This window comes from Artibeus jamaicensis, unplaced genomic scaffold (genome assembly GCF_021234435.1).
Source record: "Artibeus jamaicensis isolate MK-2021 breed Jamaican fruit bat unplaced genomic scaffold, CSHL_Jam_final contig_384, whole genome shotgun sequence".
NCBI lineage: Eukaryota > Metazoa > Chordata > Mammalia > Chiroptera > Phyllostomidae > Artibeus > Artibeus jamaicensis.
The window spans coordinates 7,152,877-7,177,993 of record NW_026521810.1 but is presented as its reverse complement, the minus strand read 5'-3'; the positions used below and the strand labels follow the sequence as shown (position 1 = coordinate 7,177,993).

Genomic DNA, 25,117 nt, shown 5'->3' with positions numbered 1-25,117 from the left:
GCAAGTGGCACTGTTCCATTTTGGACCCCTCCCCCACCATACAGCATCACAACTCAGCAATGCAGGTTGCCCTGCACTAGTGAACACCTAAGGCTCCACCCCTCACTATGTAACAGGCATGCTGAGACAAAAAAAAAAAAAAAAAAAAAAAAAGGGCCCAACTGAAAGAACAGATCAAAGTTCCAGAAAAAATGCAACTTAGAGATGAAGATATAGCCAATCTATCAGATGCAGAGTTCAAAACACTGGTAATCAGTGTTGGTTGAATTGGTTGAATTTGGGTGCAAATTTGATGAAAAAATGAAGGCTATGCTAAGTGAAATAAAGGAAAATGTCAGGGAACTGACAGTGATGGGAAGGAAACCAGGACTGAAATCAATGGTTTCTGGCAGAAGGAAGAAAACTTTCAACTAGAACAGACTGAAGAAACAAGAATTCAAAAAAAAATTGAGGAGAGGCTTAGGAAACTCCAGGCCATCTTTAAATGTTCCAACATCTGAATCATAGGGGGTGCCAGAAGGAAAAGAGGAAGAGCAAGAAATTGAAAACTTAGTTGAACAAATAATGAAGGAGAACTTCCCCAGTCTGGTAAAGGAAACAGATTTCCAGGAAATCCAGGAAGCTCAGAGAGTCCCAAAGAAGTTGGACCCAAGGAGGAACACACCAAGGCACATCATAATTAAATTAGCCAAGATTAAAGATGAAGGGAAATAGAGAAATAAGAGAATAAGGGAAAAGGAGACGGTTACCTACAAAGTGCCCATGAGACTATGAGCTGATTTCTCAAAAGAGACCTTACAGGCAAGAAGGGCTGGAAAGAAGTATTCCAAGTCATGAAAGGCAAGGACCTACATCCAAGATTGCTCTATCCAGTAAAACTTTCATTTAGAATGGAAGGGCAGATAAAGTGCTTCCCAGATAAGGTCAAGTTAAAGGAGTTCATCATCACCAAGCCCTTATTATATGAAATGTTAAAGGGATTTATCTAAGAAAGAGAAGATAAAAAATATGAACAGTAAAATGACAACAAACTCATGGCTATTAACAACTGAATCTAAAACAACAAACAAACAAACACAAACTAAGCAAGCAATTAGAACAGGAACAAAATCACAGAAATGGAGATCACATGGAGGGTTGTCAGTGGGGGAGTGGGAGAGGAAGAGAGGGGGAAAGGTACAGAGAATAAGTAGCATAAATGGTAGGTAGAAAATAGATATGGGGAGGTTAAGAGTAGTATAGGAAATGTATAAGCCAAAGAACTTACATGTACACCCGATGGGCATGAACCAAAATGGGAAATTGAGGGTGGGAGGGGATGTGCAGGGCAGAGAGGAATAAAAGGGGGAAATGGGACAACTGTAAGAGCATAATCAATAAAATATATTTAAGAAATTAAAAAGGGATTTATTTTTCATCTTGAACTATGTATCATGTTGGTATCAACCAATCAATCAATCACCAATCAGTGAAAACAGAAACCATCCACTATGTCCTGAGCTATGTTCTGTGAAGGATACAAAGAATCCCTGACTTTGAGGATTTATGCTCTCTTTACAAAACAAAGAGAAAAGTTAACACAAAACAGTCTATGGTCAGTACCAAAATTCCTTTTTAAATTAATTATTATTGACTTGAGAGAGAGAAGGAAACACTGATTTGTTGTTCCACTTATTTGTGCATTCATTGGTTGATTCTGGTATGTGCCCTGACTGGGAATCAAACCCACGACCTTGTGGTATCAGGATGTGCTCTAACCAACTGAGCCAGAGCCAGTACCAAAATTCTTCCTGGGACATCCAGGGCCCTGCAGGCTCTGTCCTAAGTCTGTCTCTCCAACTTCATCTCTCTCCACTGTTCCATTCACTGACCACTGCTACCTAGCTATACTTTTCCCACAATCTCTTTTTTTGATGTTATCAAGCTCCTTTCTACCTGAGAGCCTTTGTCTTTGTTATTCCTTCTTTTGAAGAGCTTCTCTCCCAGTTTCTACTTTACTGCGTACTCCTCTTTTGGTTTCAGCTTCAATGTCACCTTCACAGGGACACCTTCCCCACTACTTAAGCCGAGGCTGGATTACTATTCTACTCACTCTCATCACCTTGCACTTTTCCTTATTGCAGTTGGAGTTGCCAGGGATTAAATGCCCAGGTTCTGGAGCCACATTATCTGGAAACCAGTTCTGCCTTTGATATAAACTAGCTGTGTGACCTTGGCAAAATACTTTATATCTTTGGACATGACTATAGTAGAATGCACTAGTTGAGAGGGTTAAATGAAGTAAATAATTTATGTCATTTAGACCTTATTTGGTGTTCTCTAAATATTAGAACTTACTATCACAATTATAAATTAAACAATTATTTATGTAGATTATAAAGAAGTATACTTTCTTAGTGCTATATCCGCAGCATCTAGCACAGTATTTATCACATAGTAGGAATTTAAGAAATATTTGTGAATAGACTTCCACCGAGATGGAGGTGTAGGTAGATACACTTTGCCTCCTTGCAGGGCCAAAAGAAGGAAAACAACAAATTTAAAAACAAAAAAACCAACCAGAACTTCCAGAAAATCGAAGGTATGGAAGTCTGACAACCAAAGAATTAAAGAAGAAATACTTACCCAGACCAGTAGGAGGGGTGAGAGATGGGCAGCCAGGGCAGACAGGAGGAGTAGCAAGGTGGTGGCTAGAGGACTGCGGTGGCTGGAGGAATGGGCAGTCCCACACACATACGAGGAAAAATGGGGAGGAACAACTGGGGAGGGAAACAGACTATGAAACCCAGGGTTCCAGCACAGGGGAAATAAAGCGTCAAACCTGTGGCCGTTAAAAACCTGTGGGGAGTTGCAGCAGTGGGAGAAACTCCCAGCCTCACAGGAGAGTTCATTGGAGAGACCCACAGGGTCCTAAAATGTACGCAAACCCATTGTAGGGTGAGTGGAGGCAGTCTGGCTTCCTCATCCAGCTGTCTGGGTAACTACAGGGAACAGTGAGTGTTCCCACAGCCTTGGAGGGGCCTGATAACTAGTGTTCTCATAACCTTGAGACCTGGGCCTGATAAACTGTTTCCCATAACATGAAGTGAGCTTGCATGTGCAGAATTATGTTACGTTACATAATGTTTCTGGCAGTTTTCTGCCTTTGTTCTTCCCTAGTACTAAAACAGGTAGGGACTCCCTGCTGGGGGCGATGATGATGAGAGACACATAGGGGGACAGGTGCCACAATGGTTGCCATGCTGGGGACAGGGGCCATGACATGAGGCATGCAGATAGATACACAGCTTGCAGTGTTCGTGGCTCAACCACCCATGGATAAAGGCATGCCAGACATCCCAATTGCTCTGTGAATATTTTTCCGTCTGCACAAATACCATGAACCTGCCTGGCCTTGAAGGGGGGCAACACATCCACCCACTTGGGAATCAGCACCAGAAGGGCCCACTTTGCTTGTGGATAGCGGGAAAGTGCCTGAAAGCTGGTGAGGGCCAAGCAAGTGGTGGTGTTCCCTCTCTGACTCCTCTCCCACATATAGTGCCACTAGGCAGCAACATGGGTTTCTCTGCCCTGGCGAACACCTAAGGCTCCCCCTTTTTAGTCTGTTAGTAACAGACTAAGAAATATGGCTTAAATGAAAGAACAGATAAAAAATAAAGAAAGAAACAAGTAAGTGACGAGAAAATAGCCAATCTAGCAGACGCTGAGTTCAAAATGCTGGTAATAAGGATGCTCACAGAAATGGTTGAGTATGGTCACAAAATAGAGAAAGAAGTGAAGGCTATGCAAAGTGAAATAAAGAAAAATATACAGGGAACCAAGAGTGAAGGGAAGGAAACTGGGACTCAAATCAAAAATTTGAAACAAAAAGAAGAAATAAACATCCAACCAGGACAGAATGAAAAAACAAGAATTCAAAAAAGAATGTGGAGAGGCTTAGGAACCTCTGGGACAACTTTAAACATTCCAACATCTGAATTATAAGGGTGCCAGAAGAAGAGGAAGAGCAAGAAATTGAAAACTTAGTTGAACAAATAATGAAGGAGAACTTCCCCAATCTGGCAAAGGAAACAGACTTCCAAGAAGTCCAAGAAGCTCAGAGAGTCCCAAAGAAGTTGGACCCAAGGAGGAACACACCAAGGCACATCATAATTAAATTACCCAATATTAAAAACAAGGAGAGAATCTTAAAAGTAACAAGAGAAAAGGAGATGGTTGTCTACAAAGGAGTTCCCATTAGACTATGAGCTAATTTCTCAAAAGAAACCTTACAGGCAAGAAGGGGCTGGAAAGAAGTATTCCAAGTCATGAAATCCAAAGACCTACATCCAAGATTGCTCTATCCAGCAAAGCTTTCATTTAGAATGGAAGGGCAGATAAAGTGCTTCCCAGATAAGGTCAAGTTAAAGGAGTTCATCATCACCAAGCCCTTATTATATGAAATGTTAAAGGGACTTATCTAAGAAAAAGAAGATGATCAAACCTATGAAGAGTAAAATGAAAACGAAGTCACAACTATCAACAACAGAACCTAAAAAAAAAAATACCCAAACAAAAACAAACTAAGCAAACAACTAGAACAGGAACAGGATTATGGAAATAAAGATCATATAGAAGGTTATCGGTAGGGAGAGGGAGTGGGGAGCATGGGGGATAAGGTACAGGGAGTAAAAAGCATAATTTAGGTACAAAATAGACATGGGGAGGTTAAGAATAGTATAGGAAATGTACAAGCCAAAGAACTTATATGTATGACCCATGGACATGAAATAAGGTGGGGGAATGCTGGTGACAGGGGGTGCAGGGCAGAGGGGAATACAGGAGAGAAAAAAATGGGACAACTGTAATAGCATAACAATAAAATATACTCAAAAAAGAAATATTTGTGAATAAATGAAGGCCAAATGTATCTTGCAGGATATCAGAGTAAGGAGAGGTGATGTGGAGAAGAGATGGCCAACTCTAATCTACTGGATATCTTGGATGGAGTAAATGATTGTGAAGTTGCATGTGGGTTCAGAGGGAAAGTGGGCTGTTATTAATTAATCATGTCTGCCATGTGCACAGGTAAACAAAAACGTCAGGACAAGCACTACAGTTTTAACATCCCCACTATATATAAGACGTTCTGTCATGTTGGAAATAGTCCAGAGTTGTAAAGCGACAATTTGTCTCCTTTCTCTACACTGCCTAACCGGACTCTCACCCCTAATCTTTCCTCTAGACACTCGGGACTCCCTATGGCATTGAACAGACTGTCTGGGGCACTGTGTCTCTTCCTTTGGGCTAGTTTCTTCACCCTAGCAAGTCATGAGTTTCACTCTTGCCCTAGTAGGGTGGCCAAAATGAACCAATCCACTAATCACCCTAAAATGATAAACTTAACTGCTGATGGTGTTTGCCATCCCAGGGACATCTGCATTTAATTCTAGCCCAGGGATGTTGTGTGAGAGTGTGTACGTGTGCAGGGGTGGGTGATGAATCAAATCCCCCGGGGGCCACAGAGCCCGGTGAGACTGCCGTCAGGGACATCGTATGCAGACCCCATGCCTGCCACACCAGGGGAGTCCAGTGCTGCCACAGACTCCGATTTTTAAAGAGAATTGGAAGTTTGGATGTTTATATGAAACCTCCCAAATTTAAAATGTTCGTACATAAATAATTTTGTACATATTAAGAAAGTAATGTGAAGGCCAAAGACATGGCAGTTGGGTAGTATTTGGCCCATTTGTAACTCTACATGTGCCTCAATAACCTTCCCAGTCCCTCTGCAATGGCCTGGTCCTACCGAGCCCAGCCTCCTGCGAGTTCCTTTTCATGACCACCCCAATCCTGTCATCAGGAAATCTTTTGTCTTCTGGAACACTCTAAGGTCCCACATGGTAATTACCACTGAGGTCTATTTATGTTCTCTCCCGGTATCGTTATTATCCTGTCTCAACAGCACTCTGGATAAATGTTTCTTTTATTTTTTTAAAGATTGTATTTATTTATTTTTTAATTAATTTATTTTTTAGAGTGAGGAGGAAGGGTAAAAGAGGACAGAAAAATCTACCTGTTGCCTCTCATTTGTGCCTGCACCAGGCTGAACTAGTATCCCCAGGCATGTGCCCTGACCAGGAATCAAACCCGTGACCTTTTGATTTGTGGGACGGTGCCCAACCAACTGAGCCACACCAGTTAGGGCGTTTTATTTTTAATAGGCTATTTGTTAGAGCAGTTTCAGCCTCACAAGAACTTTTCCGATTTTTATTGTGGTTGTTTCTTAGAGGTAAAATTCCCGACTAGCCCATTCAGGGTTCTGGCAGAGGTGGAGGGCGAAGGAACAACGAACGGGGTGCAGCAAGACTGGCGCTGCAGGAGCCAGCCTCCTCCTTGGCCCTCGTACTCCGCTGAAAATGCAGGAGGGTCGTCCTGGAATCTGCGCTCACCTTGCCTCCACCATCCCCACATTTCCGACTCTCCACTTCCCGTCTCTGCAGCGCACGGTAATCCACTCCGGGTTTTATCGCTTCCTACACCTCCCTTCCCAGGGTGTTGACCACTTCCGCATTTTGTTTCCAGCCGCGGGGGACGGACGGCGGGGGGGGGGGGGGCGTTAACGCGCACGCGCCCTGGGAGCCCGTCCGGGCGGAGCGCGCGGCCAGCGGATTGTGGGTAAGGGAGGGTAGGCCCACTGAGGTGGCGGGCCGTGGGGGTCGCAACCCGGGGCGGGGACGGGTTGGGGGGCATGGTGGGCGAAGGCCTCCGGGCTCACCGGCACTCTCGGACTAGGGGCTGGAGCTCTGGCCGCCCCGGACGTATTGGGTCGCTGATACTGGGCTAGGCGTGAAGGTGGGCCGGCGGGCGGCAGGTGTGAGGCGGCGCCTCTTGGTTGCGAACTCTCGGGGACCTTAGTCAAGTCGCTTCAACCCTTCCCCCTCCTCGAACTGGTGCCTTCCGTAAAGTGCGAACGATAAGCCCCGCCTACTGGATGGGGCCGATTGGAGGTCCGGCGGCGAGACCCCCAGGGGTGGTGGGACTCCGGGCGGTTTGTGGGGACCGCCCACCCCGGGTAAGGAAGACGTCCTCATGGGGTGGTATTTGTTACCGATTTGTGAAGGAGCCCTCATTTGTATGTTTAAAAACTGCATACTTATGAAGTCGGTGCAAAACTTTCAATAAACATCAAACTAGAGGCCTACGTTGCCCCGCCGCTACTGCGAACCTCTTGAAGCTTCAGGGAATGGTGAGCAGCAGTAGAGATCCATACTTAGCTTGGGAAGAATTAAAACTTGTGTTTACTGTTGCTCGCCAAAAGCCTTCTGGCCCACGTAGGAAATCGAGGTGCCAGCCAAGCAAGTTAGTACCTCCGAGGGAGGCCTCAGCGACCAGGGGAGTCATTCAACTCTCCGTTGAACGAATTTTTGTAGAGATTAAGTATGAAGGAACGCATGATGCCAGAGCCTTTTTGGAGGGTAGTGAGATTTCAGGAACCCTCCGTGCGGTGGGTGAGGGTGTGCAGTGTAATGGAGTTTCAATTGTGGATAATAGAAAGGTCACAAAAATAAGAAGCATATGAGATGTTTTACGTTGGAAAAAAATTAGAATATTTGAATTGCAAACTTTCCACTGCAGGTGACTAGCATGCAGATACCTGTTCTCTGACTTGCTGCCCCACCAGTGACATGGCCCACCGGGGTGTGGAGAGGGACTTCCAGACTTCAGCACGGCGCATGGGCACCTCACTACTCTTCCAGCTTTCAGTGCATGAACGGGAGCTGGATCTGGTTTTTCTGGATCATAGCTATGCCAAGCCATGGAGTGCCCACCCAGATGCCAGTAGTGCCCGGCCCACCCGCATGCTCTTTGTTACTCCCCGAAGGCAGCATGAAAGTACCATGTGAGTTTGGGCTCCCCTCCTAAGGGTTGTGGTTGCCCTAACTGGGCAGTGACTAGATAGTGGGGATTCCAAACCACTTAACTATGGAGCATTGTGTGAGGGTGGGAGGGGAGTGGTGGCTTGGATATTTACTTCGGGCATCTCTGGTAAGCAGAGATGATATCAGTCAGGATATCAGTCAGGCCTATGTGGACATGACATCAAGACATCTGACTAGTTAGGAAAGGAAGGATGTTCAAAAGAAACCAAACAAACTATTCCATGTAGGTAATGGACTTGTATGGAAAGGGGAAATGGAAGAGGATTATTTAACTGGTGAAGAACAAAGACTGAAGAGTTGACTTAAAAACTGAGTGTAAGAGTTCACTTAGACTCATTCCTTTAGTCTAGTGTTCTGGCTTGCCCGAACACTGGCAACAGTAACCTTTTACTGGCTTTACCTGCAAAGTTCAGGAGCATATCCACAAGACCTTTCTTTCCTTCTGCCTTAGCTTATTCCAGAACTCACCCATGGGTGATGTAAACCCTTCTTAGGTCTGATTGTATTTTCAGCCAGCCTACATTATAGGGTAAGGATTTTTTTCTCATAAATTTAGTATGTAATAGGTGATATAATTATATTGGGCTTAAAACTGGTTAGCAATTCTTTCAAGCTTTAAGGTGTTATAATTACTTATATTTCAAGATTTGTTGATATATTCTGTTTGATGACCAAATCAAACCCTTATGTAATTTTATAAACTGCTTTTGGGAGGAGGCTTTTTGTTTGTTTTAATATGACCTAATGTTTAATCTTTCCTCTAGCACAGGTTATAGGTTTGTTGGGTAATTGAGATCTTATATTTTGTTTCTTAGATCCCCCATTAAGCCTTAATGAACTAGAGGTACCATGATATGCATTATTTTAAACAAATATAGAATAGTGGTTTTTATTTCATTTCCTAAGGAGGCCAGCATTTTGTTGTCTTTTTTTGGTTGTACAGGGCACAGGATCTCTGACTTTAGGGAATTATCCAGCATAATCCTGATGCCTCTGGCCTAGAGCATAACTGATGAGCTCCTTAAATATAGAATTTGAGATCTCTTTCTCTAGTTATGTAATAGCTTCTTGCTAATATTGAAACTCCTGTGTTTGTATCTCACATTTTTTAAATGTGAGATTCTATAGACAGTCCTTAGGAAATTATTTCCTCTTATAAACCATCTCCATTTGTAGGCCTCGAAAGTGGGAGTTTGGCATGTTCTGTGAACTTATTTTAGTCTATTGTGTCTGGAGTATGGTTGTGATGGGGATGTAAGTGGGAACTAGGAGAGAAATGGGTGAGGCTTCATATAGAAATTTGATTCTAAGAGTAATGAGAAATCATTGAAAGATTTTAAGCTAGAGTTTTGATTTGTATTTTTAAAAGATCACTTTGAATTTTTGTTGAATAGATTGTAGTACAGGAGTGGAATAGAGAAGACCTGCTAAGGGGCCATGTTGTGGGGGCCAGAGATCACGATAACTTGCATAGAGATGGGAATGGAACAAATGGAGAAAAATGCATGGCCTTGAGATATATTTTGTAGGTAGAGTCAACAGGACCCGCTGTAGTGAGTGAGAAAGGGCCTGGGAGTAAGGGATAGATAAAACTAAGATGACTCTTAGATTTCTTGCCTGAGCAGCTGGTTGATGCTGTCTGTGAGTTGGGGAAGACTTGGGGAAGATATGTTAGGATGATGAAATCAAGAGTTCTCTTTTAGGTACACAGGTATAAGTGCCTCACCCAGTGTCTGGTCCAGAGAAGATAATCAGCTCTTTCACCCACCACCCAATCCAGCTGCATATGATTTCATTTCATTTCAGAATGATGTCATTATTCCAGACATTGGGAATGGTTGCAATAAAATCACTGAGGTCAGAAAGTTAAAGTGATGTTTGGTAGACAACCAGTAGACCAGTTTGATTAGCATAGTATTTGGGGTGACAGTTGGTGCAGTATCCTTATGGCACTAGGATTTTCTTAACACTTTAAAATATGAAAGATTCTTCAGATGTCCATTTCTATTTGTTTCTGTTCTAGGCTCTTTTCACAGTGAGTTCAATAGCTAGGGTGTCTACATTCCATGCAGTCTGTCTTAGATAATCAGAAGCTTTATAATTAACTACTAGTTGACTTGCTAGTGACAGGGAAAGTTTGTATGAGTAGTTAAAACTCAGGATCAGTACTATCTGACAGAACTCTCTGCAGTGATAGAAATGCTCTATACCTGTGCATTCAGTCTGGTAGCCACCAGTCACGTATGTCTGTTGCGTACTTGAAATGTGGCTAGTGTAACTGAGGGACTGAATTTTTTATTCTAATTTTTCTTAATTTAAATAATTTCATGTGGCCTATAGCTGTTGTATTGGAAATTACAGATAGGCAATCAACCATTTGCTTATGGAATATATTTGTTTTTAAAAAAAATAGCCATTTTTCATTTTTTGCATAGTCATTCCAAAATGACTTTGTGTCCCCTAGCATATATGAGTGTGTCAGAGGGCAAAGGTTGCAATAAGTGTTGGAAAGATGACTTCAGATCATAATTTTCTTGTGTATTTAAAGTGCTTTTGAATACTTTAAAGCTGGTTATGTTAAAGAGGCATTTTTGGCAACTAGATGATTGCTTAACACCTGTGTTGTATAAAGTACATGTGTCCTGGTCTTATCTTCTCACCTGTTTACAGTGAATCAGATGTCCCAATAGATGTGGAGACAGTCACATCAACCCCTGTGCCACTCTACGACAATCAGAAGGCACGCAGTGTGATGAACGAGTGTGAAAGACATGTCATCTTCGCCAGGACTGATGCAGATGCCCCTCCCCCACCAGAGGACTGGGAGGAGCATGTCAACAGGTAGTCCACTCCTCAGGAAGACTGGTCACTATAGCATTAATGTTCACTGCGCTATAAATATTTTGTATCATCTGCATTGAAACACATTTATTAGGCGCTTATTCATTAGCATCCACATACCTGTTCTCCTAATTCTGCATTATAAGTCTTAGCTTACTCTGCAGTGAGCTCCTTGAGACAAGGGCTTACATCTTAGTCCCCTTGCATCCCTGACACCCAGGAAACTGCCTGGCACATAGTAGGCATATGATAAACATTTACCAAATAAGTAAATGAACTAAATTTAATAGGTATGACTAACTCTGTAGTTTATATAGTACAAGATCTGATATAGCAGTTACCCAGACTACAAAAAAAAACCAACCCAAAACTCAAAAACATTAGATATAAATTTGTTAGATAACTGTTTTATGTGGTCTGTAACTAGGGTCATGAAAATATTTTGGAGTCCCATGAAAAGCTAATAGATGTTTGATTTGAGTGGCTTTTAAGTATAGATTTGCAGTCCATGGTTTTGAGGGACTACTTCAGCCCACTTTACTATGCTTCTTACTGACCCAGGGACTCCACTCTTCTCTCCAGGTCATTTGTTTGGAGAACATTTATCTTTTAGTTACTGCATAACAACCTTATGAAGATGAAATTTACATACCATACAACTCACCTATTTCATGTGTACATTTTAATATATTCATCACCATAGTCAATTTGATGAACATTTTTATCACCCCCAAAAGAAACTTCATGTTCATTAATAGTCGCTTCTCATTACCTCCCAACCCCTCCAACCCCTGGCAACCACCAGTCTCCTTTCTGTCTCTTTAAATTTGCCTATTCTGATTATAGAAATGGAATCATACAGTATGTGGCTTTTGTGTCTCTTCTTCTCTCACTTAGTATAATGTTTTCAAGGCTCATGCGTATGATAGCATGAATCAATACTTCATTCTATTTTATTGCCAAAACATGTTGCATTGTATGAATGTACCACATTTTGTTTATCTATTCTGTGTTGATGGATATTGTGGTTGCCACTACTTGCTGGCTGTTAGGATAAGCTGCTGCGAGTAGTCATGTTGTTATTGTGTGAACATATGATTTCAGTTTTCTTGCATATTTATCTAGGATTGGGATGGCTGGGTCATATGGTAACTCCCATGTTTAACTTTTGAGGACTTTCTAGGCTGATTTCCAAAGATACTATACCATTTTATGTTCCTACCAGCAGTGTAAAAGAGTTCCAATTTCTGTACGTCTTTGCCAACATTTATTATCTGTCCTTTTTTTAAAAAAGATTTTATTTATTTATCTTTAGAGGGGAAGGGAAGGCAAGAGGGAGAGAAATATCAATGTATGACTGCCTCTTGTGTGTCCCCTACTGGGATCTGGCCCGCAACCCAGGCATGTGCCCTGACTGGGAATCAAACCGCGATCCTCCGGTTCGCAGGCCAGCACTCAATCCACTGAGCTACACCAGCTAGGGCTTATTATTTGTCTTTTTATTGTCAGCATTCTAGAAGTTTGGAAGTGACATCTCAGTGTGGTTTTAATTTGCCTTTCCCTGATGGCTCTCTTGTTTATTTACCTGCCATTTGTAAGGGGATGTTAAAATCTTACACAGGGGTTGGTAGCTGGTACACTTGCCATAATGTTAGAGAGATCTTATAATAATGGAAGAGAAAGAAGACATCTGGTAGTAAGAAGGGTAGGAAAGTTTGAGGCAATTGTCATGATTTATGAGCCTGGTCAGAAGTTGGAAATGATATTGAGCAGATGTGCTTGTGTGATCAAAGTGGTGGTTGTTAAAAGTGGAACAGCTCTGCACTTGATTGAATAGCTTGTGAAGAAATTGTTTGGGATCTTGAATTGGAATCAACATTGTGCCCTAAAAAAGGGAAATGCTCTCCAGAGCTTTGGATAGAGGAAAAACTGCTATTAGTGAATATCAACTACCGGTATATTGCCAGAGTCAGTAGATTCAGCAAAATGGTTTATCACTGTTGTTATAGTTAATTAAAAATAGTAATCAGTGATAGTAACAATAAAGAACCACATTTGTTAGGTGCTTTTTAGGTGCCAAGCATTATGCCAAACTCTTCATGTGCATGATCTCTTAATTGTCCAAGCAACTCTTCAAGGTGTACCTCTTCTTCATCCCTATTTTACAGGGTGGAGAAACTGAGCTCAGGATGGTTAAGAAGTCTTAGTTAGAAAATGATGGAACAGGAATTTGTCCAAAGCAGGCAGTCCACCTCCAAAGCCCAGTGTTCTCAACTCTTCTACTCACTTCTTTATTTTTTTAATATATTTTATTGATTATGCTATTACAGTTGTCCCATTTCCCCCCTTTCACTCCTCTCCACCCTGCACACCCTCTGCCACCCACATTCCTTTCCTTTAGTTCATGTCCATGGTTTATACATACAAGTTCTTTGGCTTCTGCATTTTCTATACTATTCTTACCCTCCCCCTGTCTATTTTCTATCTACCATCTATGCTACTTATTCTCTGTACCTTTCCCCTCCTCCCCCTCCCCCTCCACTGTTGATAACCCTCCATGTGATCTCCATTTCTGTCCCTGTTCCAGTTTTTTGCTTAGTTTGTTTTTATTTTTTTAGGTTCAATTGTTCATAGTTGTGAGTTAGTTGTCATTTTATTGTTCATAGATTTTTATCTTCTTTTCCTTAGATAAGGCCCTTTAACATTTCATATAACAAGGGCTTGGTGATGATGAACTCCTGTAATCTGACCTTCTCTGGGAAGCACTGTATTGTCCCTTCCATTCTAAATGAAAGCTTTGCTGGATAGAGCAATCTTGGATGTAGGTCCTTGCCTTTCATGACTTGGAATACTTCTTTCTAGCCCTTTCTTGCCTGTAAGGTCTCTTTTGAGAAATCAGCTGACAGTCTGATGGGGAATCCTTTGTAGGTGACTGTCTTTTCTGTTGCTGCTTTTAAGATTCTCTTCTTATTTTTAACCTTGGGTAATTTAATTATGATGTACCTTGGAGTGCCTCCTTGGGTCCAACTTCTTTGGGACTCTCTGAGCTTCCTGGACTTCCTGGAAGTCTATTTTCTTTGCCAGAATGGGGAAGTTCTCCTTTATTATTTGTTCAGATAAGTTTTCCACTTGTTGCTCTTCCTCTTCTCCTTCTGGTATTTGTTGCTCTTCCTCTTCTCCTTCTGGTATCCCTATAATTCAGATGTCGGAATGTTTAAAGATGCCCTGGAAGTTCCTCAGCCTCTCCGCTTTTTTTTTTTTTTTAATTGTTTGTCTCTTCATTCTTTTCTGTTTGGTTGTTTCTTTCTTCCTTCTGGTCCACTCCATTGATTTGATTTGAGTCCCAGTTTCCTTCCCATCACTATTGGTTCTCTGTACATTTTCCTTTATTTCATTTAGTGTAGCCTTCATTTTTCATCTAATTTGTGATCAAATTCAACCAATTCTGTGAGCATCCTGATTACCAGTGTTTTGAACAGTGCATCTGATAGGTTGGTTACCTCTTCATTGCCTAGTTGTATTTTTTCTGGAACTTTGATCTGTTCTTTCATTTGGGCCATTTCATTTTGTCTTGACACGCCTGTTACGTAGTGAGGGTCAGAGCCCTATGTGTTCACCAGGGTGGGGCAACCCCTGTGGCTCAGTTGTGACACTGTGTGTAGGGAAGGGGTCCGAGAGGGAACAGTGGTGCTTGCTCTGCTCTCTGCTGGATTTCAGTCACTTCTGTCACTTTCAATCACTTCCAGTCACTTTCAGTCACTTCCTTCAATCACAAGCAGATTTGGCCCTTCTGGTGCTGATTCTTGTGTGGGTAGGTTTGTGTACGTTCTAAGACCCTGTGGGTCTCTCCAACGAACTTTCCTGTGAGGCCGGGAGCTCCCGCTCCCACTTGGTTTTGCCTGGTTTATCTGTGTGTGAATGTGGGACTGCCCGGCAGTCCGCCAGCTGCAGCCTCGTGTGCCCCACTCCACATCTGCCACCTCACTGTGTCCACCAGCCAGCCACCCCTTCTACTGGTCCGGATGAATGTGTCTTAACTTCTTGGTTGTCGGACTTCCATACAGTTCAATTCTCTGTCAGTTCTGGTTGTTTTTTGTTTTTAAATTGTTGTCCTTCTTTTGGTTGTGCAAGGAGGCACAGTGTGTCTACCTACGCCTCCATCTTGGCTAGAAGTTCCTCAACTCCTCTACTTACTTCTTAAGGGAAGTAAGAAGGGTCATTGGTGTCTGAACAAGGTGAGCCTTTGTGGCATCCTCAGTGCAGTTGCAGAAACTGCGTGGGAGAGCTGCAAGAAGTTTTTAAATCAGTTCATCGATGCTCATAATCAAGAGGTTTTGGGGGATCGTTATACTTAACAAAGTTATCAGAAACTTAATAATATGTATGAATACCGGTTTCTTAGGACAGATATAACTGTAAAGCAGATGAGACACTGGGATGGCCTGGCCAGAGCATGGATTCTCAGTAGGAGACTGAGAAGCCATTCTATTCCAGAAGTGCAGACTCTGCCCTGGAGGCTTCCTCCTTCAACAAGGTAGCTAGATGCACTCATCTTTCCTCACAGCAAAAGGGCTCACAGAATAGGCCTCACCAGCTGCAGTTTCGCCTGCCCAGTCCTGCAGGGAAACACTGACAGAAGCTTATCTTTCTCCATGGGGACCTCCATCCTTCTGTTATGACATTGCCATAGATTGATATGATTAATTAGCACCGTTTATCTCAGATTTTGTTTTTTAGTGTCTGATGAGATTTTGAAGGTGTCCTCTTTAGCAAAGGCTTACAAACCATCTTTTCAGGTAGGTCACTTTTGCACACAGTTCATTTTATTTGATGATACTTACTGGCTTCATTTTCAGAGGTCACCATATTATGACCTTATCCCCAAACTCTGGATCCATAATCTGTTTGGAGATTGCAGTTAGTTCTCTCTTCCCTGATTGTAATCATCTTGTTGCCATTCTTACCCTTGAGTTGATTATTAAATTGCCGCTTCTTTTCTTCCTGTATAAAATCATGTAAAATTAGTTTCCCACATCAAAAACTTAACTCTTGGACTGTAGGACTAGAAATTTGTTTTCCCTCAGAGATCTTTCAGTGTAGTCAGAAACTTAATTTTCTTTGTTACTCTTTTGATTTCCCCTCTTGAATTATTTGAGTAGTAACTGCCTTCAGATAACTTTCTATGTGATAGAAAATGAAGCCTCGTCCTCCCTTAACTGACTCTGACTTTCTGTAGTAATGCCTGATAATTTGTGAAATCGTTTAAATCTTCTCTGATCGACTGAATTGTCTGGATCAGGGATTAGCAGTCTAGGGCCCATGCACCAAATTGGGCCCATTGCTTATTTTTGTAAGCCTGGGAACTGGGAATGGCTTTCACATTTTAAAGTGGTTGGAAAAAAATATCTGAAGAAGACACATGAAATTCAGATTTCAGTGTGTATGAATGCAGTTTTATTGGACCAAGGTCATGCCCACCCTTTTAGGTATCGTCCATGGCTACTTTTGCATTGTGACTGCAGAGTTAAATAGTTGTGACAGAGACCATATGGCCCATAGACTCAAATATTTACTACTCAGTCCACCATGGGACACATTTGCTGACCTCCAGTCTAGATCATTTTCCTGTGTTTGCTTGCCAGAGTTGTGCGACTTGAAGAACCTTCGAAAATGGTTCACACGTTGGCCAAGTAGTTCAATTGGTTAGAGTGTCATACTGATGCACCAAGGTTGCGGGTTCGATCCCTGGTCAGGCCACGTACAAGAGGTAATCAGTGGATGGATAAATAAGTGGAACATCAGATTTATGTTTCTCTCTCCAAGATTAATTTAAAAAAAGAAAAACCTTTATTTAGAAAAAAAATGATTTACATTTTGCTGGAGTAGTAATGTTGTCCTAAAGAAGTTAGATCAGCTTTTTTTCCCCCTCAGATGTCTCTCAGATGTCAAGTTTAATTAGATGCACAGCTTTTGAAAGACATTCAACAAAATACTCCTGATACATGATATGTCTCAGCATTGCTCAAATGGATTTTAGGACATTTCCAATATTTTAGTAAAAGAGTCTAGTGTCCTAAAGCAGGTTGTCTTATCTTAGAAATCAGAACTTCTCTGAATTCAGCCAAAAGAAAGCCAGTCTCCTTTTCTAAATATGCTCTAATGATCTCTCAATATTGTATGTGTCTGTGTATTAATCTTAGATTGAATGCCTGAAATTTTGAGTCCACAATCTTTGTGTTGTTTATTTCCCTTCTCTCCTACTCTTGCTCTCCTCCCTCTCTCTTTCCCCTTCTTTCTTTCTTTCTTTTCTCTTGGTGTTTAAGCAAAAAAAAAATTTATAACCTGAAAAAGTAAGTGTGACCTATTTTATTTCCGCGGATATACTTTGTCTCTCCCTTTTTGATTTCTGGTTAAAAAAATTTTTGTTTAGACATTTTAACATTGAATTAGTCTCTCTTGAAAAACTTGTCTCTATCAGAGAAAGAACAATTACCTTTGAAAATATTAGGCTTTTCTAGGGCCAATGTGACTTTTGGCTGCTTTGGATGAGATGAACCAGAGGTCAGAACATCATTCAGGTTCAGTTAGAGCATGGAAAACATTAGATTATCTGATCTCATCTACAAAATGAAGAAGAGGCATTTCATGCTCTTGAAAATTGAATAGATTTAGGTGGGGGACTGTGCTGACTCGCCGCAGTTCCCATCAGCTATTTAACTGTTTAGACTTGTATTTAAAATTCTGTCTCCTGTTTTTAAATTTTTCCTTAATTATATATTTTGCATGCTCTTAATCTTAGGTTAGATCTTTTTTCCCTGCCCACTTAATTTTCCAGCCTTCCATGAAGCTGACAAAATACAGAGAACGTATTTCAGTTCTTGGAATCACTTTGTTGTATATCGAGCAACAGTACTAAGAACTTTTTCTGGGACTTTAGACTCCCACCATTGTGGTTTTTAAATTTAATTTTAGCTGGCATTGATGTATAGGAGTAATTTCTAAATAGCTTTCTAACTCCCCATTTTGTTCATTTCATTTTCCTTGCTGCCATCATTTTCACTTTCAGAATAGAGTAAGAAAAACAAATGGAGAAAATATCCTGTTATGTAATAAAAAACAGAATAATTTTGGAAATGCTATTGGTGCCTCATACATAAATTATGCCTTATTCACTGTTCTTGGAATTAAAGTTTGCAACACCATCAATATGCTTTGAGAAAGCTTAAGAGATTGTTGAACATGAAGAAATTGTATTTGTTGCCTAACCTATAGATGAGCTTTATTGCTGGAGGTAAGTCTGCAATGTAATACCACTTTCAAGATGTCACAGGTTTCTTACACATTTTTTTATGGAAATGGAAATTCAAAAATTTTAACACAAAATAGCCTTTGATCTTTCATTTCCACCGTAAGAAATGATCCTTTAGAGATACTCGCATAGCTATATAAAGTCAGAGATAAATGTGTGCGTGTGTGTGTTATAGGGACAAGGGAGATGGTTACTGTTCGTAAGCGATAAAAGGGGCATAAGCTAAATGCCTACCTGTAGGGCAGAACCAGCCAGTAAAAACAAAGAGATGGATTCACATGGAAATGCACTTATGTATCTCCAGAGAGCTTTTCTTTTTTTATTCATAACTAGATCTGTTTTTATTGATTTAGTGATGTCTGCAAACAGAAGTATATAGTACTATATCTTTTCAAAATTGCTTCTTTGAAGGTAGAATTTTTTCTTTCTCTATATTTTTTATTGTTGTTCAAGTACAGTCGTCTCCATTTTTTCCCCCACCCCTCCCCCCTACCTCAACCACCCCCACCCTTGATCCTATCGCCCCATTGGCTTTGTTCATGGGTTCTTTATACATGTTCTTGACAACCCTTTCTCCTTTTCCCCTGTTATACCCCCTCCCACCTCCCCTCTGGTTACTGTCAAATTGTTCTTAATTTCAATGTCTCTGGTTATATTTTGCTTGCTTGTTTGTTTTGTTGACTAGGTTTCACTCATAGGTGAGATCATAATGGTATTTGTCTTTGACTGCCCAGCTTATTTCACTTAGCGTAATGCTCTCCAGTTCCATCCATGCTGTCGCAAAGGTTAGGAGCTCCTTCTTTCTTTCTGTTGCATAGTATTCCGTTGTGTAAATGTATCACAGTTTTTTGATCCACATTTACTAAAGGGCACTTAGGCTGTTTCCAGCACTTGGCTGTTCTAAGTCATGCTGCTATGAACATTGGGGTGCATAGGTTCTTTTGACTTGGTGTTTCGGGATTCTTCGGGTGTAATCCCAGCAGTGGAGCAGCTGGGTCAAAAGGCAGTTCCATTTTTAGTTTCCTGAGGAGATTCCATACTGTTTACCACAGTGACTGTACCAGTCTACATTCCCACCAACAGTGCACTAGTGTTCCTTTTTCTCCACAACCTCTCCAGCACTTGTTGTTCGTTGATTTGTTTATGATGGCCATTCTGACTGGTGTGAAGTGGTATCTCATTGTGGTTTTAATTTGCATCTCTATGATGGCTAGTGATGCTAAGCATCCTTTCATATGTCCTCCTTGGAGAAGTGTCTGTTCAGGTCCTTTGCCCATTTTACAGTTGGGTTATTTATCTTCCTGGAGTGGAGTCATGTGAGTTCTTTATGTATTTTGGAGATCAAACCTTTGTCTGGGTATCACTGGCAAATATATTTTCCCATATGGTTGTTTTCTTTTTCGTTTTACTGCTGTTTTCTTTAGCCATGCAGAAGCCTTTTATTTTGATGAAGTCCCATTTGTTTATTCTTTCTTTTATGTTCCTTGCTCTAAGGGACATATCGGTGAAAATACTGCTGTGTGGGCTATCTGAGATTTTCCTGTCTATGTTCTCCTTTAGGACTTTTGTGGTGTCGCAACTTATATTTAAGTCTTTTATCCATCTTGAGATTATTTTTGTGTATGGTGTAAGTTGGTGGTGGAATGTCATTTTTTACATGTAGCTGTCCAGCTCTCCCAACATGATTTGTTGAAGAGGCTGTTTTTACTCCATTTTATGCTTCTGTCCCCTTTTTTGAATATTAATTGACCATAGAGACTTGGGTTTATTTCTGGGCTCTATTCTGTTCCATTGATCTGTGTATCTGTCCTCATGCCAATACCAAACTGTTTCTTTTTAAAATTTTTTAAAAGATTTTATTTATTTATTTTTAGAGAAAGAAGAAGGGAAGGAGAAAGAGAGGGAGAGAAACAGCAACATGTGGTTACCTCTCGCATGCCCCGCCCCCCCCAACTGGGGACCCAGCCCGCAACCCAGGCACACAGACTGACTGGGAATGGAGCCAGCAACCTTTGGTTTGCAGGCTGGCACTCAATCCACCAAGCCACACCAGCCAGGGCCAGTACCAGACTGTTTTGATTACTGTAGCCTTGTAATATAGTTTGATGTCAGGTATTGTGATCCTTCCTATTTTGTTCTTCTTTCTCAAAATTGCTGCACCTATTCAGGGTTGTTTATGGTTCTCTATAAATTTTTGAAATGTTTGTTCTGTATCCAGAGAGCTCTTTAAACTATTTGTGAACATCCTATCTCCTGCCACCACCATCAAATCCCTGAGCTCACTTGGGACTCATGTGAGTATTTTGTGCATTCAAATAATGTGAACCAGCTGGCTCCCACAAGCCTTCTGATCACACGGTGTCCTGTGTCCCATCACTTGAATTGAAGCTCCCACTGCTCACCTCCTAAGTCCATAATTTCTGAAACTGAAACTACAACAAAACCTGACAAGATCCAGTGAAGTAGCAGGAATAAGTCAAGAGAGCTAGGGGAAAATAAGTAAAAGGAATTTCTCAGAAACCTGAGACTCCACAAGAGTGTTAAAAAGGAGGTTTGGAGGTTGAGGAGGTATAGTATAGCAAGGAAAGCTTCTGAACAATTCTGTGATTGTGGACTGCTGCTGTTCTCTTACAGCTGTTGTTTCCATAAATAATTACAGCTAACCTGAGTTTTTATTGGTAGAGTAACCTGAGATCCATGTTTGTTTTACAGTCAAGGAGACTGAAGCCACACATCTGGCTCTTCGTTGCAGAGCTGGTTAGAGTAATGGCTCTGAGTTGGTGTTCTCCTGGATTATGTGACTGGTCAGTTGTAAACATGCCAGTGAGATTTATTTTACAGAAGGAAAATAAGTTGGACCTTATTTTTCTCCTTTCTAGAGGGTGTTTACTCCTTCCAAGGGCAGTGGGACAGGTGTACCAAGGGAATTACAAAGGATAATTTATTCTCCCTCTTCATAGTGCCTGGGCCATGTTACCAGTATTGTTAGAAAGGTAAGCTGTAGAAAATAGGGTAGCTTCTTGGTGGGGTGTGATGGGAAGGGTGCTGGTGTGCAGTCAGGTAAGAGGTTTTGAAATTGTTTGACCACCCTGATATGGTGAAAGGCTCAAATTACTTGTACCTACGTTAGGTTTCAGTGTCTTCTGCTGCTCGGTCTCCAAGTGCTTAGTGTGGTGAGGAGCGTGAAGGTTTGAGTTTGCGCTCAGCTGTTGACAGGACTGAGATGTGGTATATACACAATTTATCCATTTACTTCAAATTGTATGTAATGCTCCTACTATGTATTAGATACTGTTTTATGTGCTGGGGATCTAGCACTTAAACAAAACCAAGAAAAGTCCCTGCCATCTTGCCCTTTACATTCTAGCAGACAGACAGACTAAAGAAATAAAATGGGTAGAGTGTAAGAATGCAATATGGCTGGAAGGGGGATAGGGAAGCCAGGGCGGGAGCGTGGTGCTGGCAGTTTCATAACTAGGGGTGAGTCAGGGAAGCCTCAGTAGAGGTTCCATCTGAGCAGTGACCTGAAGGAGATAGAAACAGAGCCATTGTTCGAGGGGGAGGCCTGGATGACCAGGGCCCTGGCTGTGAAATGGGAGCATGCAGAATGGGGGATGGAGGAGCAATGTGGTGAAGCACAGAAGTCAGGGGCAGCTGTGGACGATGATGTGGCTTACTCCTGCTACTTCATCGGGGTCTAGTGAGGTTTTCTTGTAGTTTGATATTCAGAGATTTGGGACTTGGGAGGCAGGGAGTGGGGTCCAGATAGCCTGCGGCAGTAACTTGGGCTTTTAACAGATGAAATGGGGCCACTGAAGGGCTTTGAGCAGAGTGACATGATCTGACTTAGGTTTTTCTGACTGATTTCTGTCCAAAAATGATTTTCCAAATTGACTTTCTAAAGGTTGTGCTAATTTATATTTCCATCAATAAAGTAAGGCAAGAGCTATCTTCTTACATCCTTACAGTATAGAGTACTATTAAACTTTTAAATTTTTACTCGTTTGATAGGCAAAAAATAATGTTTTTACTTTAATTTGTATATCTGATTTTGAACAGTGTTGCCTATACTTTTTTTGTGTGAACTGCCTTTCATGTTCTTTGCCCATTGTTTTTGTTTTGAGTATTTTGTCTTTTTCCTAGTTTTCTAGTGGTCTTTTCTATTTTAATGAATGGCAGGTGTTTTCACTTTATGATACTTCACCTTTTTTATTTATAGAAGTTTGAAATACTTATTAGTACATTTCTCTTTTTTCCTTTTAAGGTTTCTAGGTTTTAGGTTGCACTTAAAGGCTTTACTTATTCTACAATAGATAGATATGATAGATAGATAGATAGATAGATAGATGTCACTATTTCTTCTAGTGCTTTGCAAATTTTATTAGCAAAGGGAAGGTAATAAACCAAACCCTGAACCAAAGGGAAGGGAGGGAGAGAAACATCAATGTGTAGTTGCCTCTCATGTGCCCTCTTCTGGGGACCTGGCCTGCAACCCAGGCATGTGCCCTGACTGGGAATCGAACCAGAAACCCTTTGGTTCACAGGCCGGCACTCAGTCCACTGAGCCACACCAGCCAGGGCATGTTTTTGATATTTAACTTTTTATTCCACTTGACATTTATTTTGTATGTAGGGTTCCAGGGTTTCTTTTTCCGTTTGACTACTAGTTGTCTCAGCCCCACTTCCTTTATCCCCACTGGTTTGAACTACTACCTTGGTCTTATTCCAGGTTCTCATTTGGTTCTGGCACCCGCTTCAAATTTTTTTAAGGTAATATTATTGGTTTATTTTTATGGCTAGGGGATTTGGTAAACAAATATTAATTGGGCATCTTCTGTTACATTTCTCTCAGTGTCTTTAGGAAGAATATTGCCCTGAGTTGGGGTATCAGAGTAATTAAGATTGACTGGAGTGGAGGAGGACTTTAATAAGTGCCACTTCACTGTGCAGGGTATGACTGGTGGGGACAGGGTAGTGGGACAGGTTCCTAATTACAGGGTTTCGCAGCTGAGTTGGAGGAGGACGCATCCCGCCATCCACAAACAGGGTAGAAGTGTATATGCCTGTGTCCTGTGCTGATGACACTGTTAACTCACGTGGAACAGACATTCAAAAGTAAATTTGTTAATTGTGTGATATACAGAAAAAACAATACATGGTAGAAAGGGAGAGAGGTTAGTGTAGGGTAGAAGATCAGGGAGTGGGAGAACAGCCACTTCATTTGTTATATTTCTGTTCTATTTTTGTTCCTAAAGCTAATTTAAATACACTTCTCTTAGTCTGAGGTTCTAATACGCTAAAAGGCTTGCTCATCTTGTCTGCCTTTTTTTCCGTGAAATATTAATCTTGTGGAATTCAAATATGTCTGTGCAGTGCAGCCATTCTTTTATGTACCAATGGATTATTTTAGCAACTACTAGGTAAATAATTAGCTTGGCTAGCACTAAAAAGATTTTATTTTGACTGATTTTGATTAGTAGTGTATATATTAATACGACTGTATGCTGAGGTGGCTTACTGGCAGAACTGGGACCAGATCTTGGTCTTGTGCTTAAGTTCGGTAGTCTTAGACTAAGCGACTTTGAGTCATGCCATTTTACAGTAGGAACAAAAGACATGACATAATTTTTGTACAGCGTACATGTGTGGGGAGTATTCCTAGGGTTTGACTTTAATTCCTTGGAGTTTCCTTTTCAGAACAGGCTGGACAATGGCCCAGAACAAACTATTCAACAAGATCCTCAAAGCCCTGCAGTCTGACCGGCTTGCCCGCTTGGCCAACGAAGGGGTGAGACTCCCAAAGCTGCCCACAGTGCACATATGTGTGCCCCCCCCAATTGCTGACAAGATGGACCTCATGTTTTATCATTCTGTGTATGTCTTTCAGGCTTGCAATGAGCCAGTGCTACGACGTGTTGCTGTGGACAAGTGTGCGAGGAGAGTGCGGCAGGCCCTGGCAAGTGTGAGCTGGGACACCAAGCTGATCCAGTGGCTGCACACCACCCTGGTGGAGACCTTGAGTCTGCCCATGCTGGCGGCCTACCTGGATGCTTTGCAGACACTGAAAGGGAAGGTAAGGTAAAGCTATGGTTGGTGTGTGCCTTGTGCTGGGGTAGCCAGCCTTTACTGTGGGTTCAGGAAGTGGAGCTTGGCAAGGTCATTGCTTGGTCGGCCAGGAGGGCATGACTAAATCTGCCAAGTTTGCTATTAAAATAGGAGACATAGTATCATTTCACATTTTCGTCTGGTGTAAATGTCTTCAGCCTCTGGTTCCAGAATGGGGTGTGGGCTTGAAAACCAGAGTATACATGTAGCCTCTCCATCCCTGCAGCTTGTGGTTTGAGTCATTTCTGAGGTGAGCTGAGAAAGGAATTGAATTATCAGGGAGAAGATGAAAGGTTTACCAGGCCGCAGTGTTGAGAAGTGGCCTGAAGCAGATCTGTGAGCTCAGAGTTCCGGGGTGGAGAATGAGGAGGTATGCACTTGTGCCTCAGTCTCTCCTCATCATGCAGCGAGCCTTCAGTAGCAACACTTTGACTTTAATAATTTTCTAAAAAACGTATCTACATTTTTCTACTTTCTCACTGAGACAGTTTTGTACAGCTGTTTGAGAAGATTTGTTAATCTGCTTTTGGGGTTTTTTTACATTATATATTACTATTTATGCTATTATAGTTGTCCCAGTTTTTCTCCCTTTGACCCCTTCACCCTTTGACCCCTTCACCCTTTGACCCCTTCCACCCAGGACCAGCCCAGACCATTAGGCATCCCCATACTATTGTCCATGCATATAAGTTCTTTGGCTACTCTATTCCCTATGTTGTACTTTAACCACCATGACTATTCTGTAACTACCAATTTGTACTTCTTAATCCCTTCACCTTCTTGCACATCTCCCCGACCCCCATCCAGTCTGGAAACCATTAATACGATTCTGTTTCCGTTCTGCTTGTTTGTTTGCTTTGTTTTTTAGATACATTTTTTTCTTTTTTTAAAAAATTTTATTGATTATGCCATTACAGTTGTTCTATTCCCCCCTTCATTC

The 25,117-nt window shown here is 41.5% G+C and overlaps 1 protein-coding gene across 13 annotated transcripts in view; it reads left to right on the top strand.

The window, feature by feature from the left end:
• The first annotated feature begins 6,614 nt into the window (after positions 1 to 6,614).
• The window catches only part of KANSL3 (KAT8 regulatory NSL complex subunit 3), a 45,484-nt gene continuing 26,981 nt past the window's right edge, over positions 6,615 to 25,117 (top strand). For 5 of the 13 annotated variants that reach the window (XR_005085422.2, XR_005085421.2, XM_037166299.2 and 2 more), the window contains exons 1-5: positions 6,741 to 7,054; positions 7,618 to 7,882; positions 10,593 to 10,763; positions 23,770 to 23,860; positions 23,960 to 24,145. Coding sequence is in view for 11 of the 13 variants with exons in the window: in XM_037166299.2 (XP_037022194.1) it covers positions 7,668 to 7,882; positions 10,593 to 10,763; positions 23,770 to 23,860; positions 23,960 to 24,145 (663 nt within the window). In the remaining 2 variants the exon portion in view is untranslated. Of the gene's footprint in view, positions 6,658 to 6,740; positions 7,055 to 7,079; positions 7,229 to 7,617; positions 7,883 to 10,592; positions 10,764 to 22,801; positions 22,843 to 23,762; positions 23,861 to 23,959; positions 24,146 to 25,117 lie in introns of those variants that run through there. The other 8 variants (XM_053664615.1, XM_037166294.2, XM_037166296.2 and 5 more) reach the window with 8 other exon arrangements.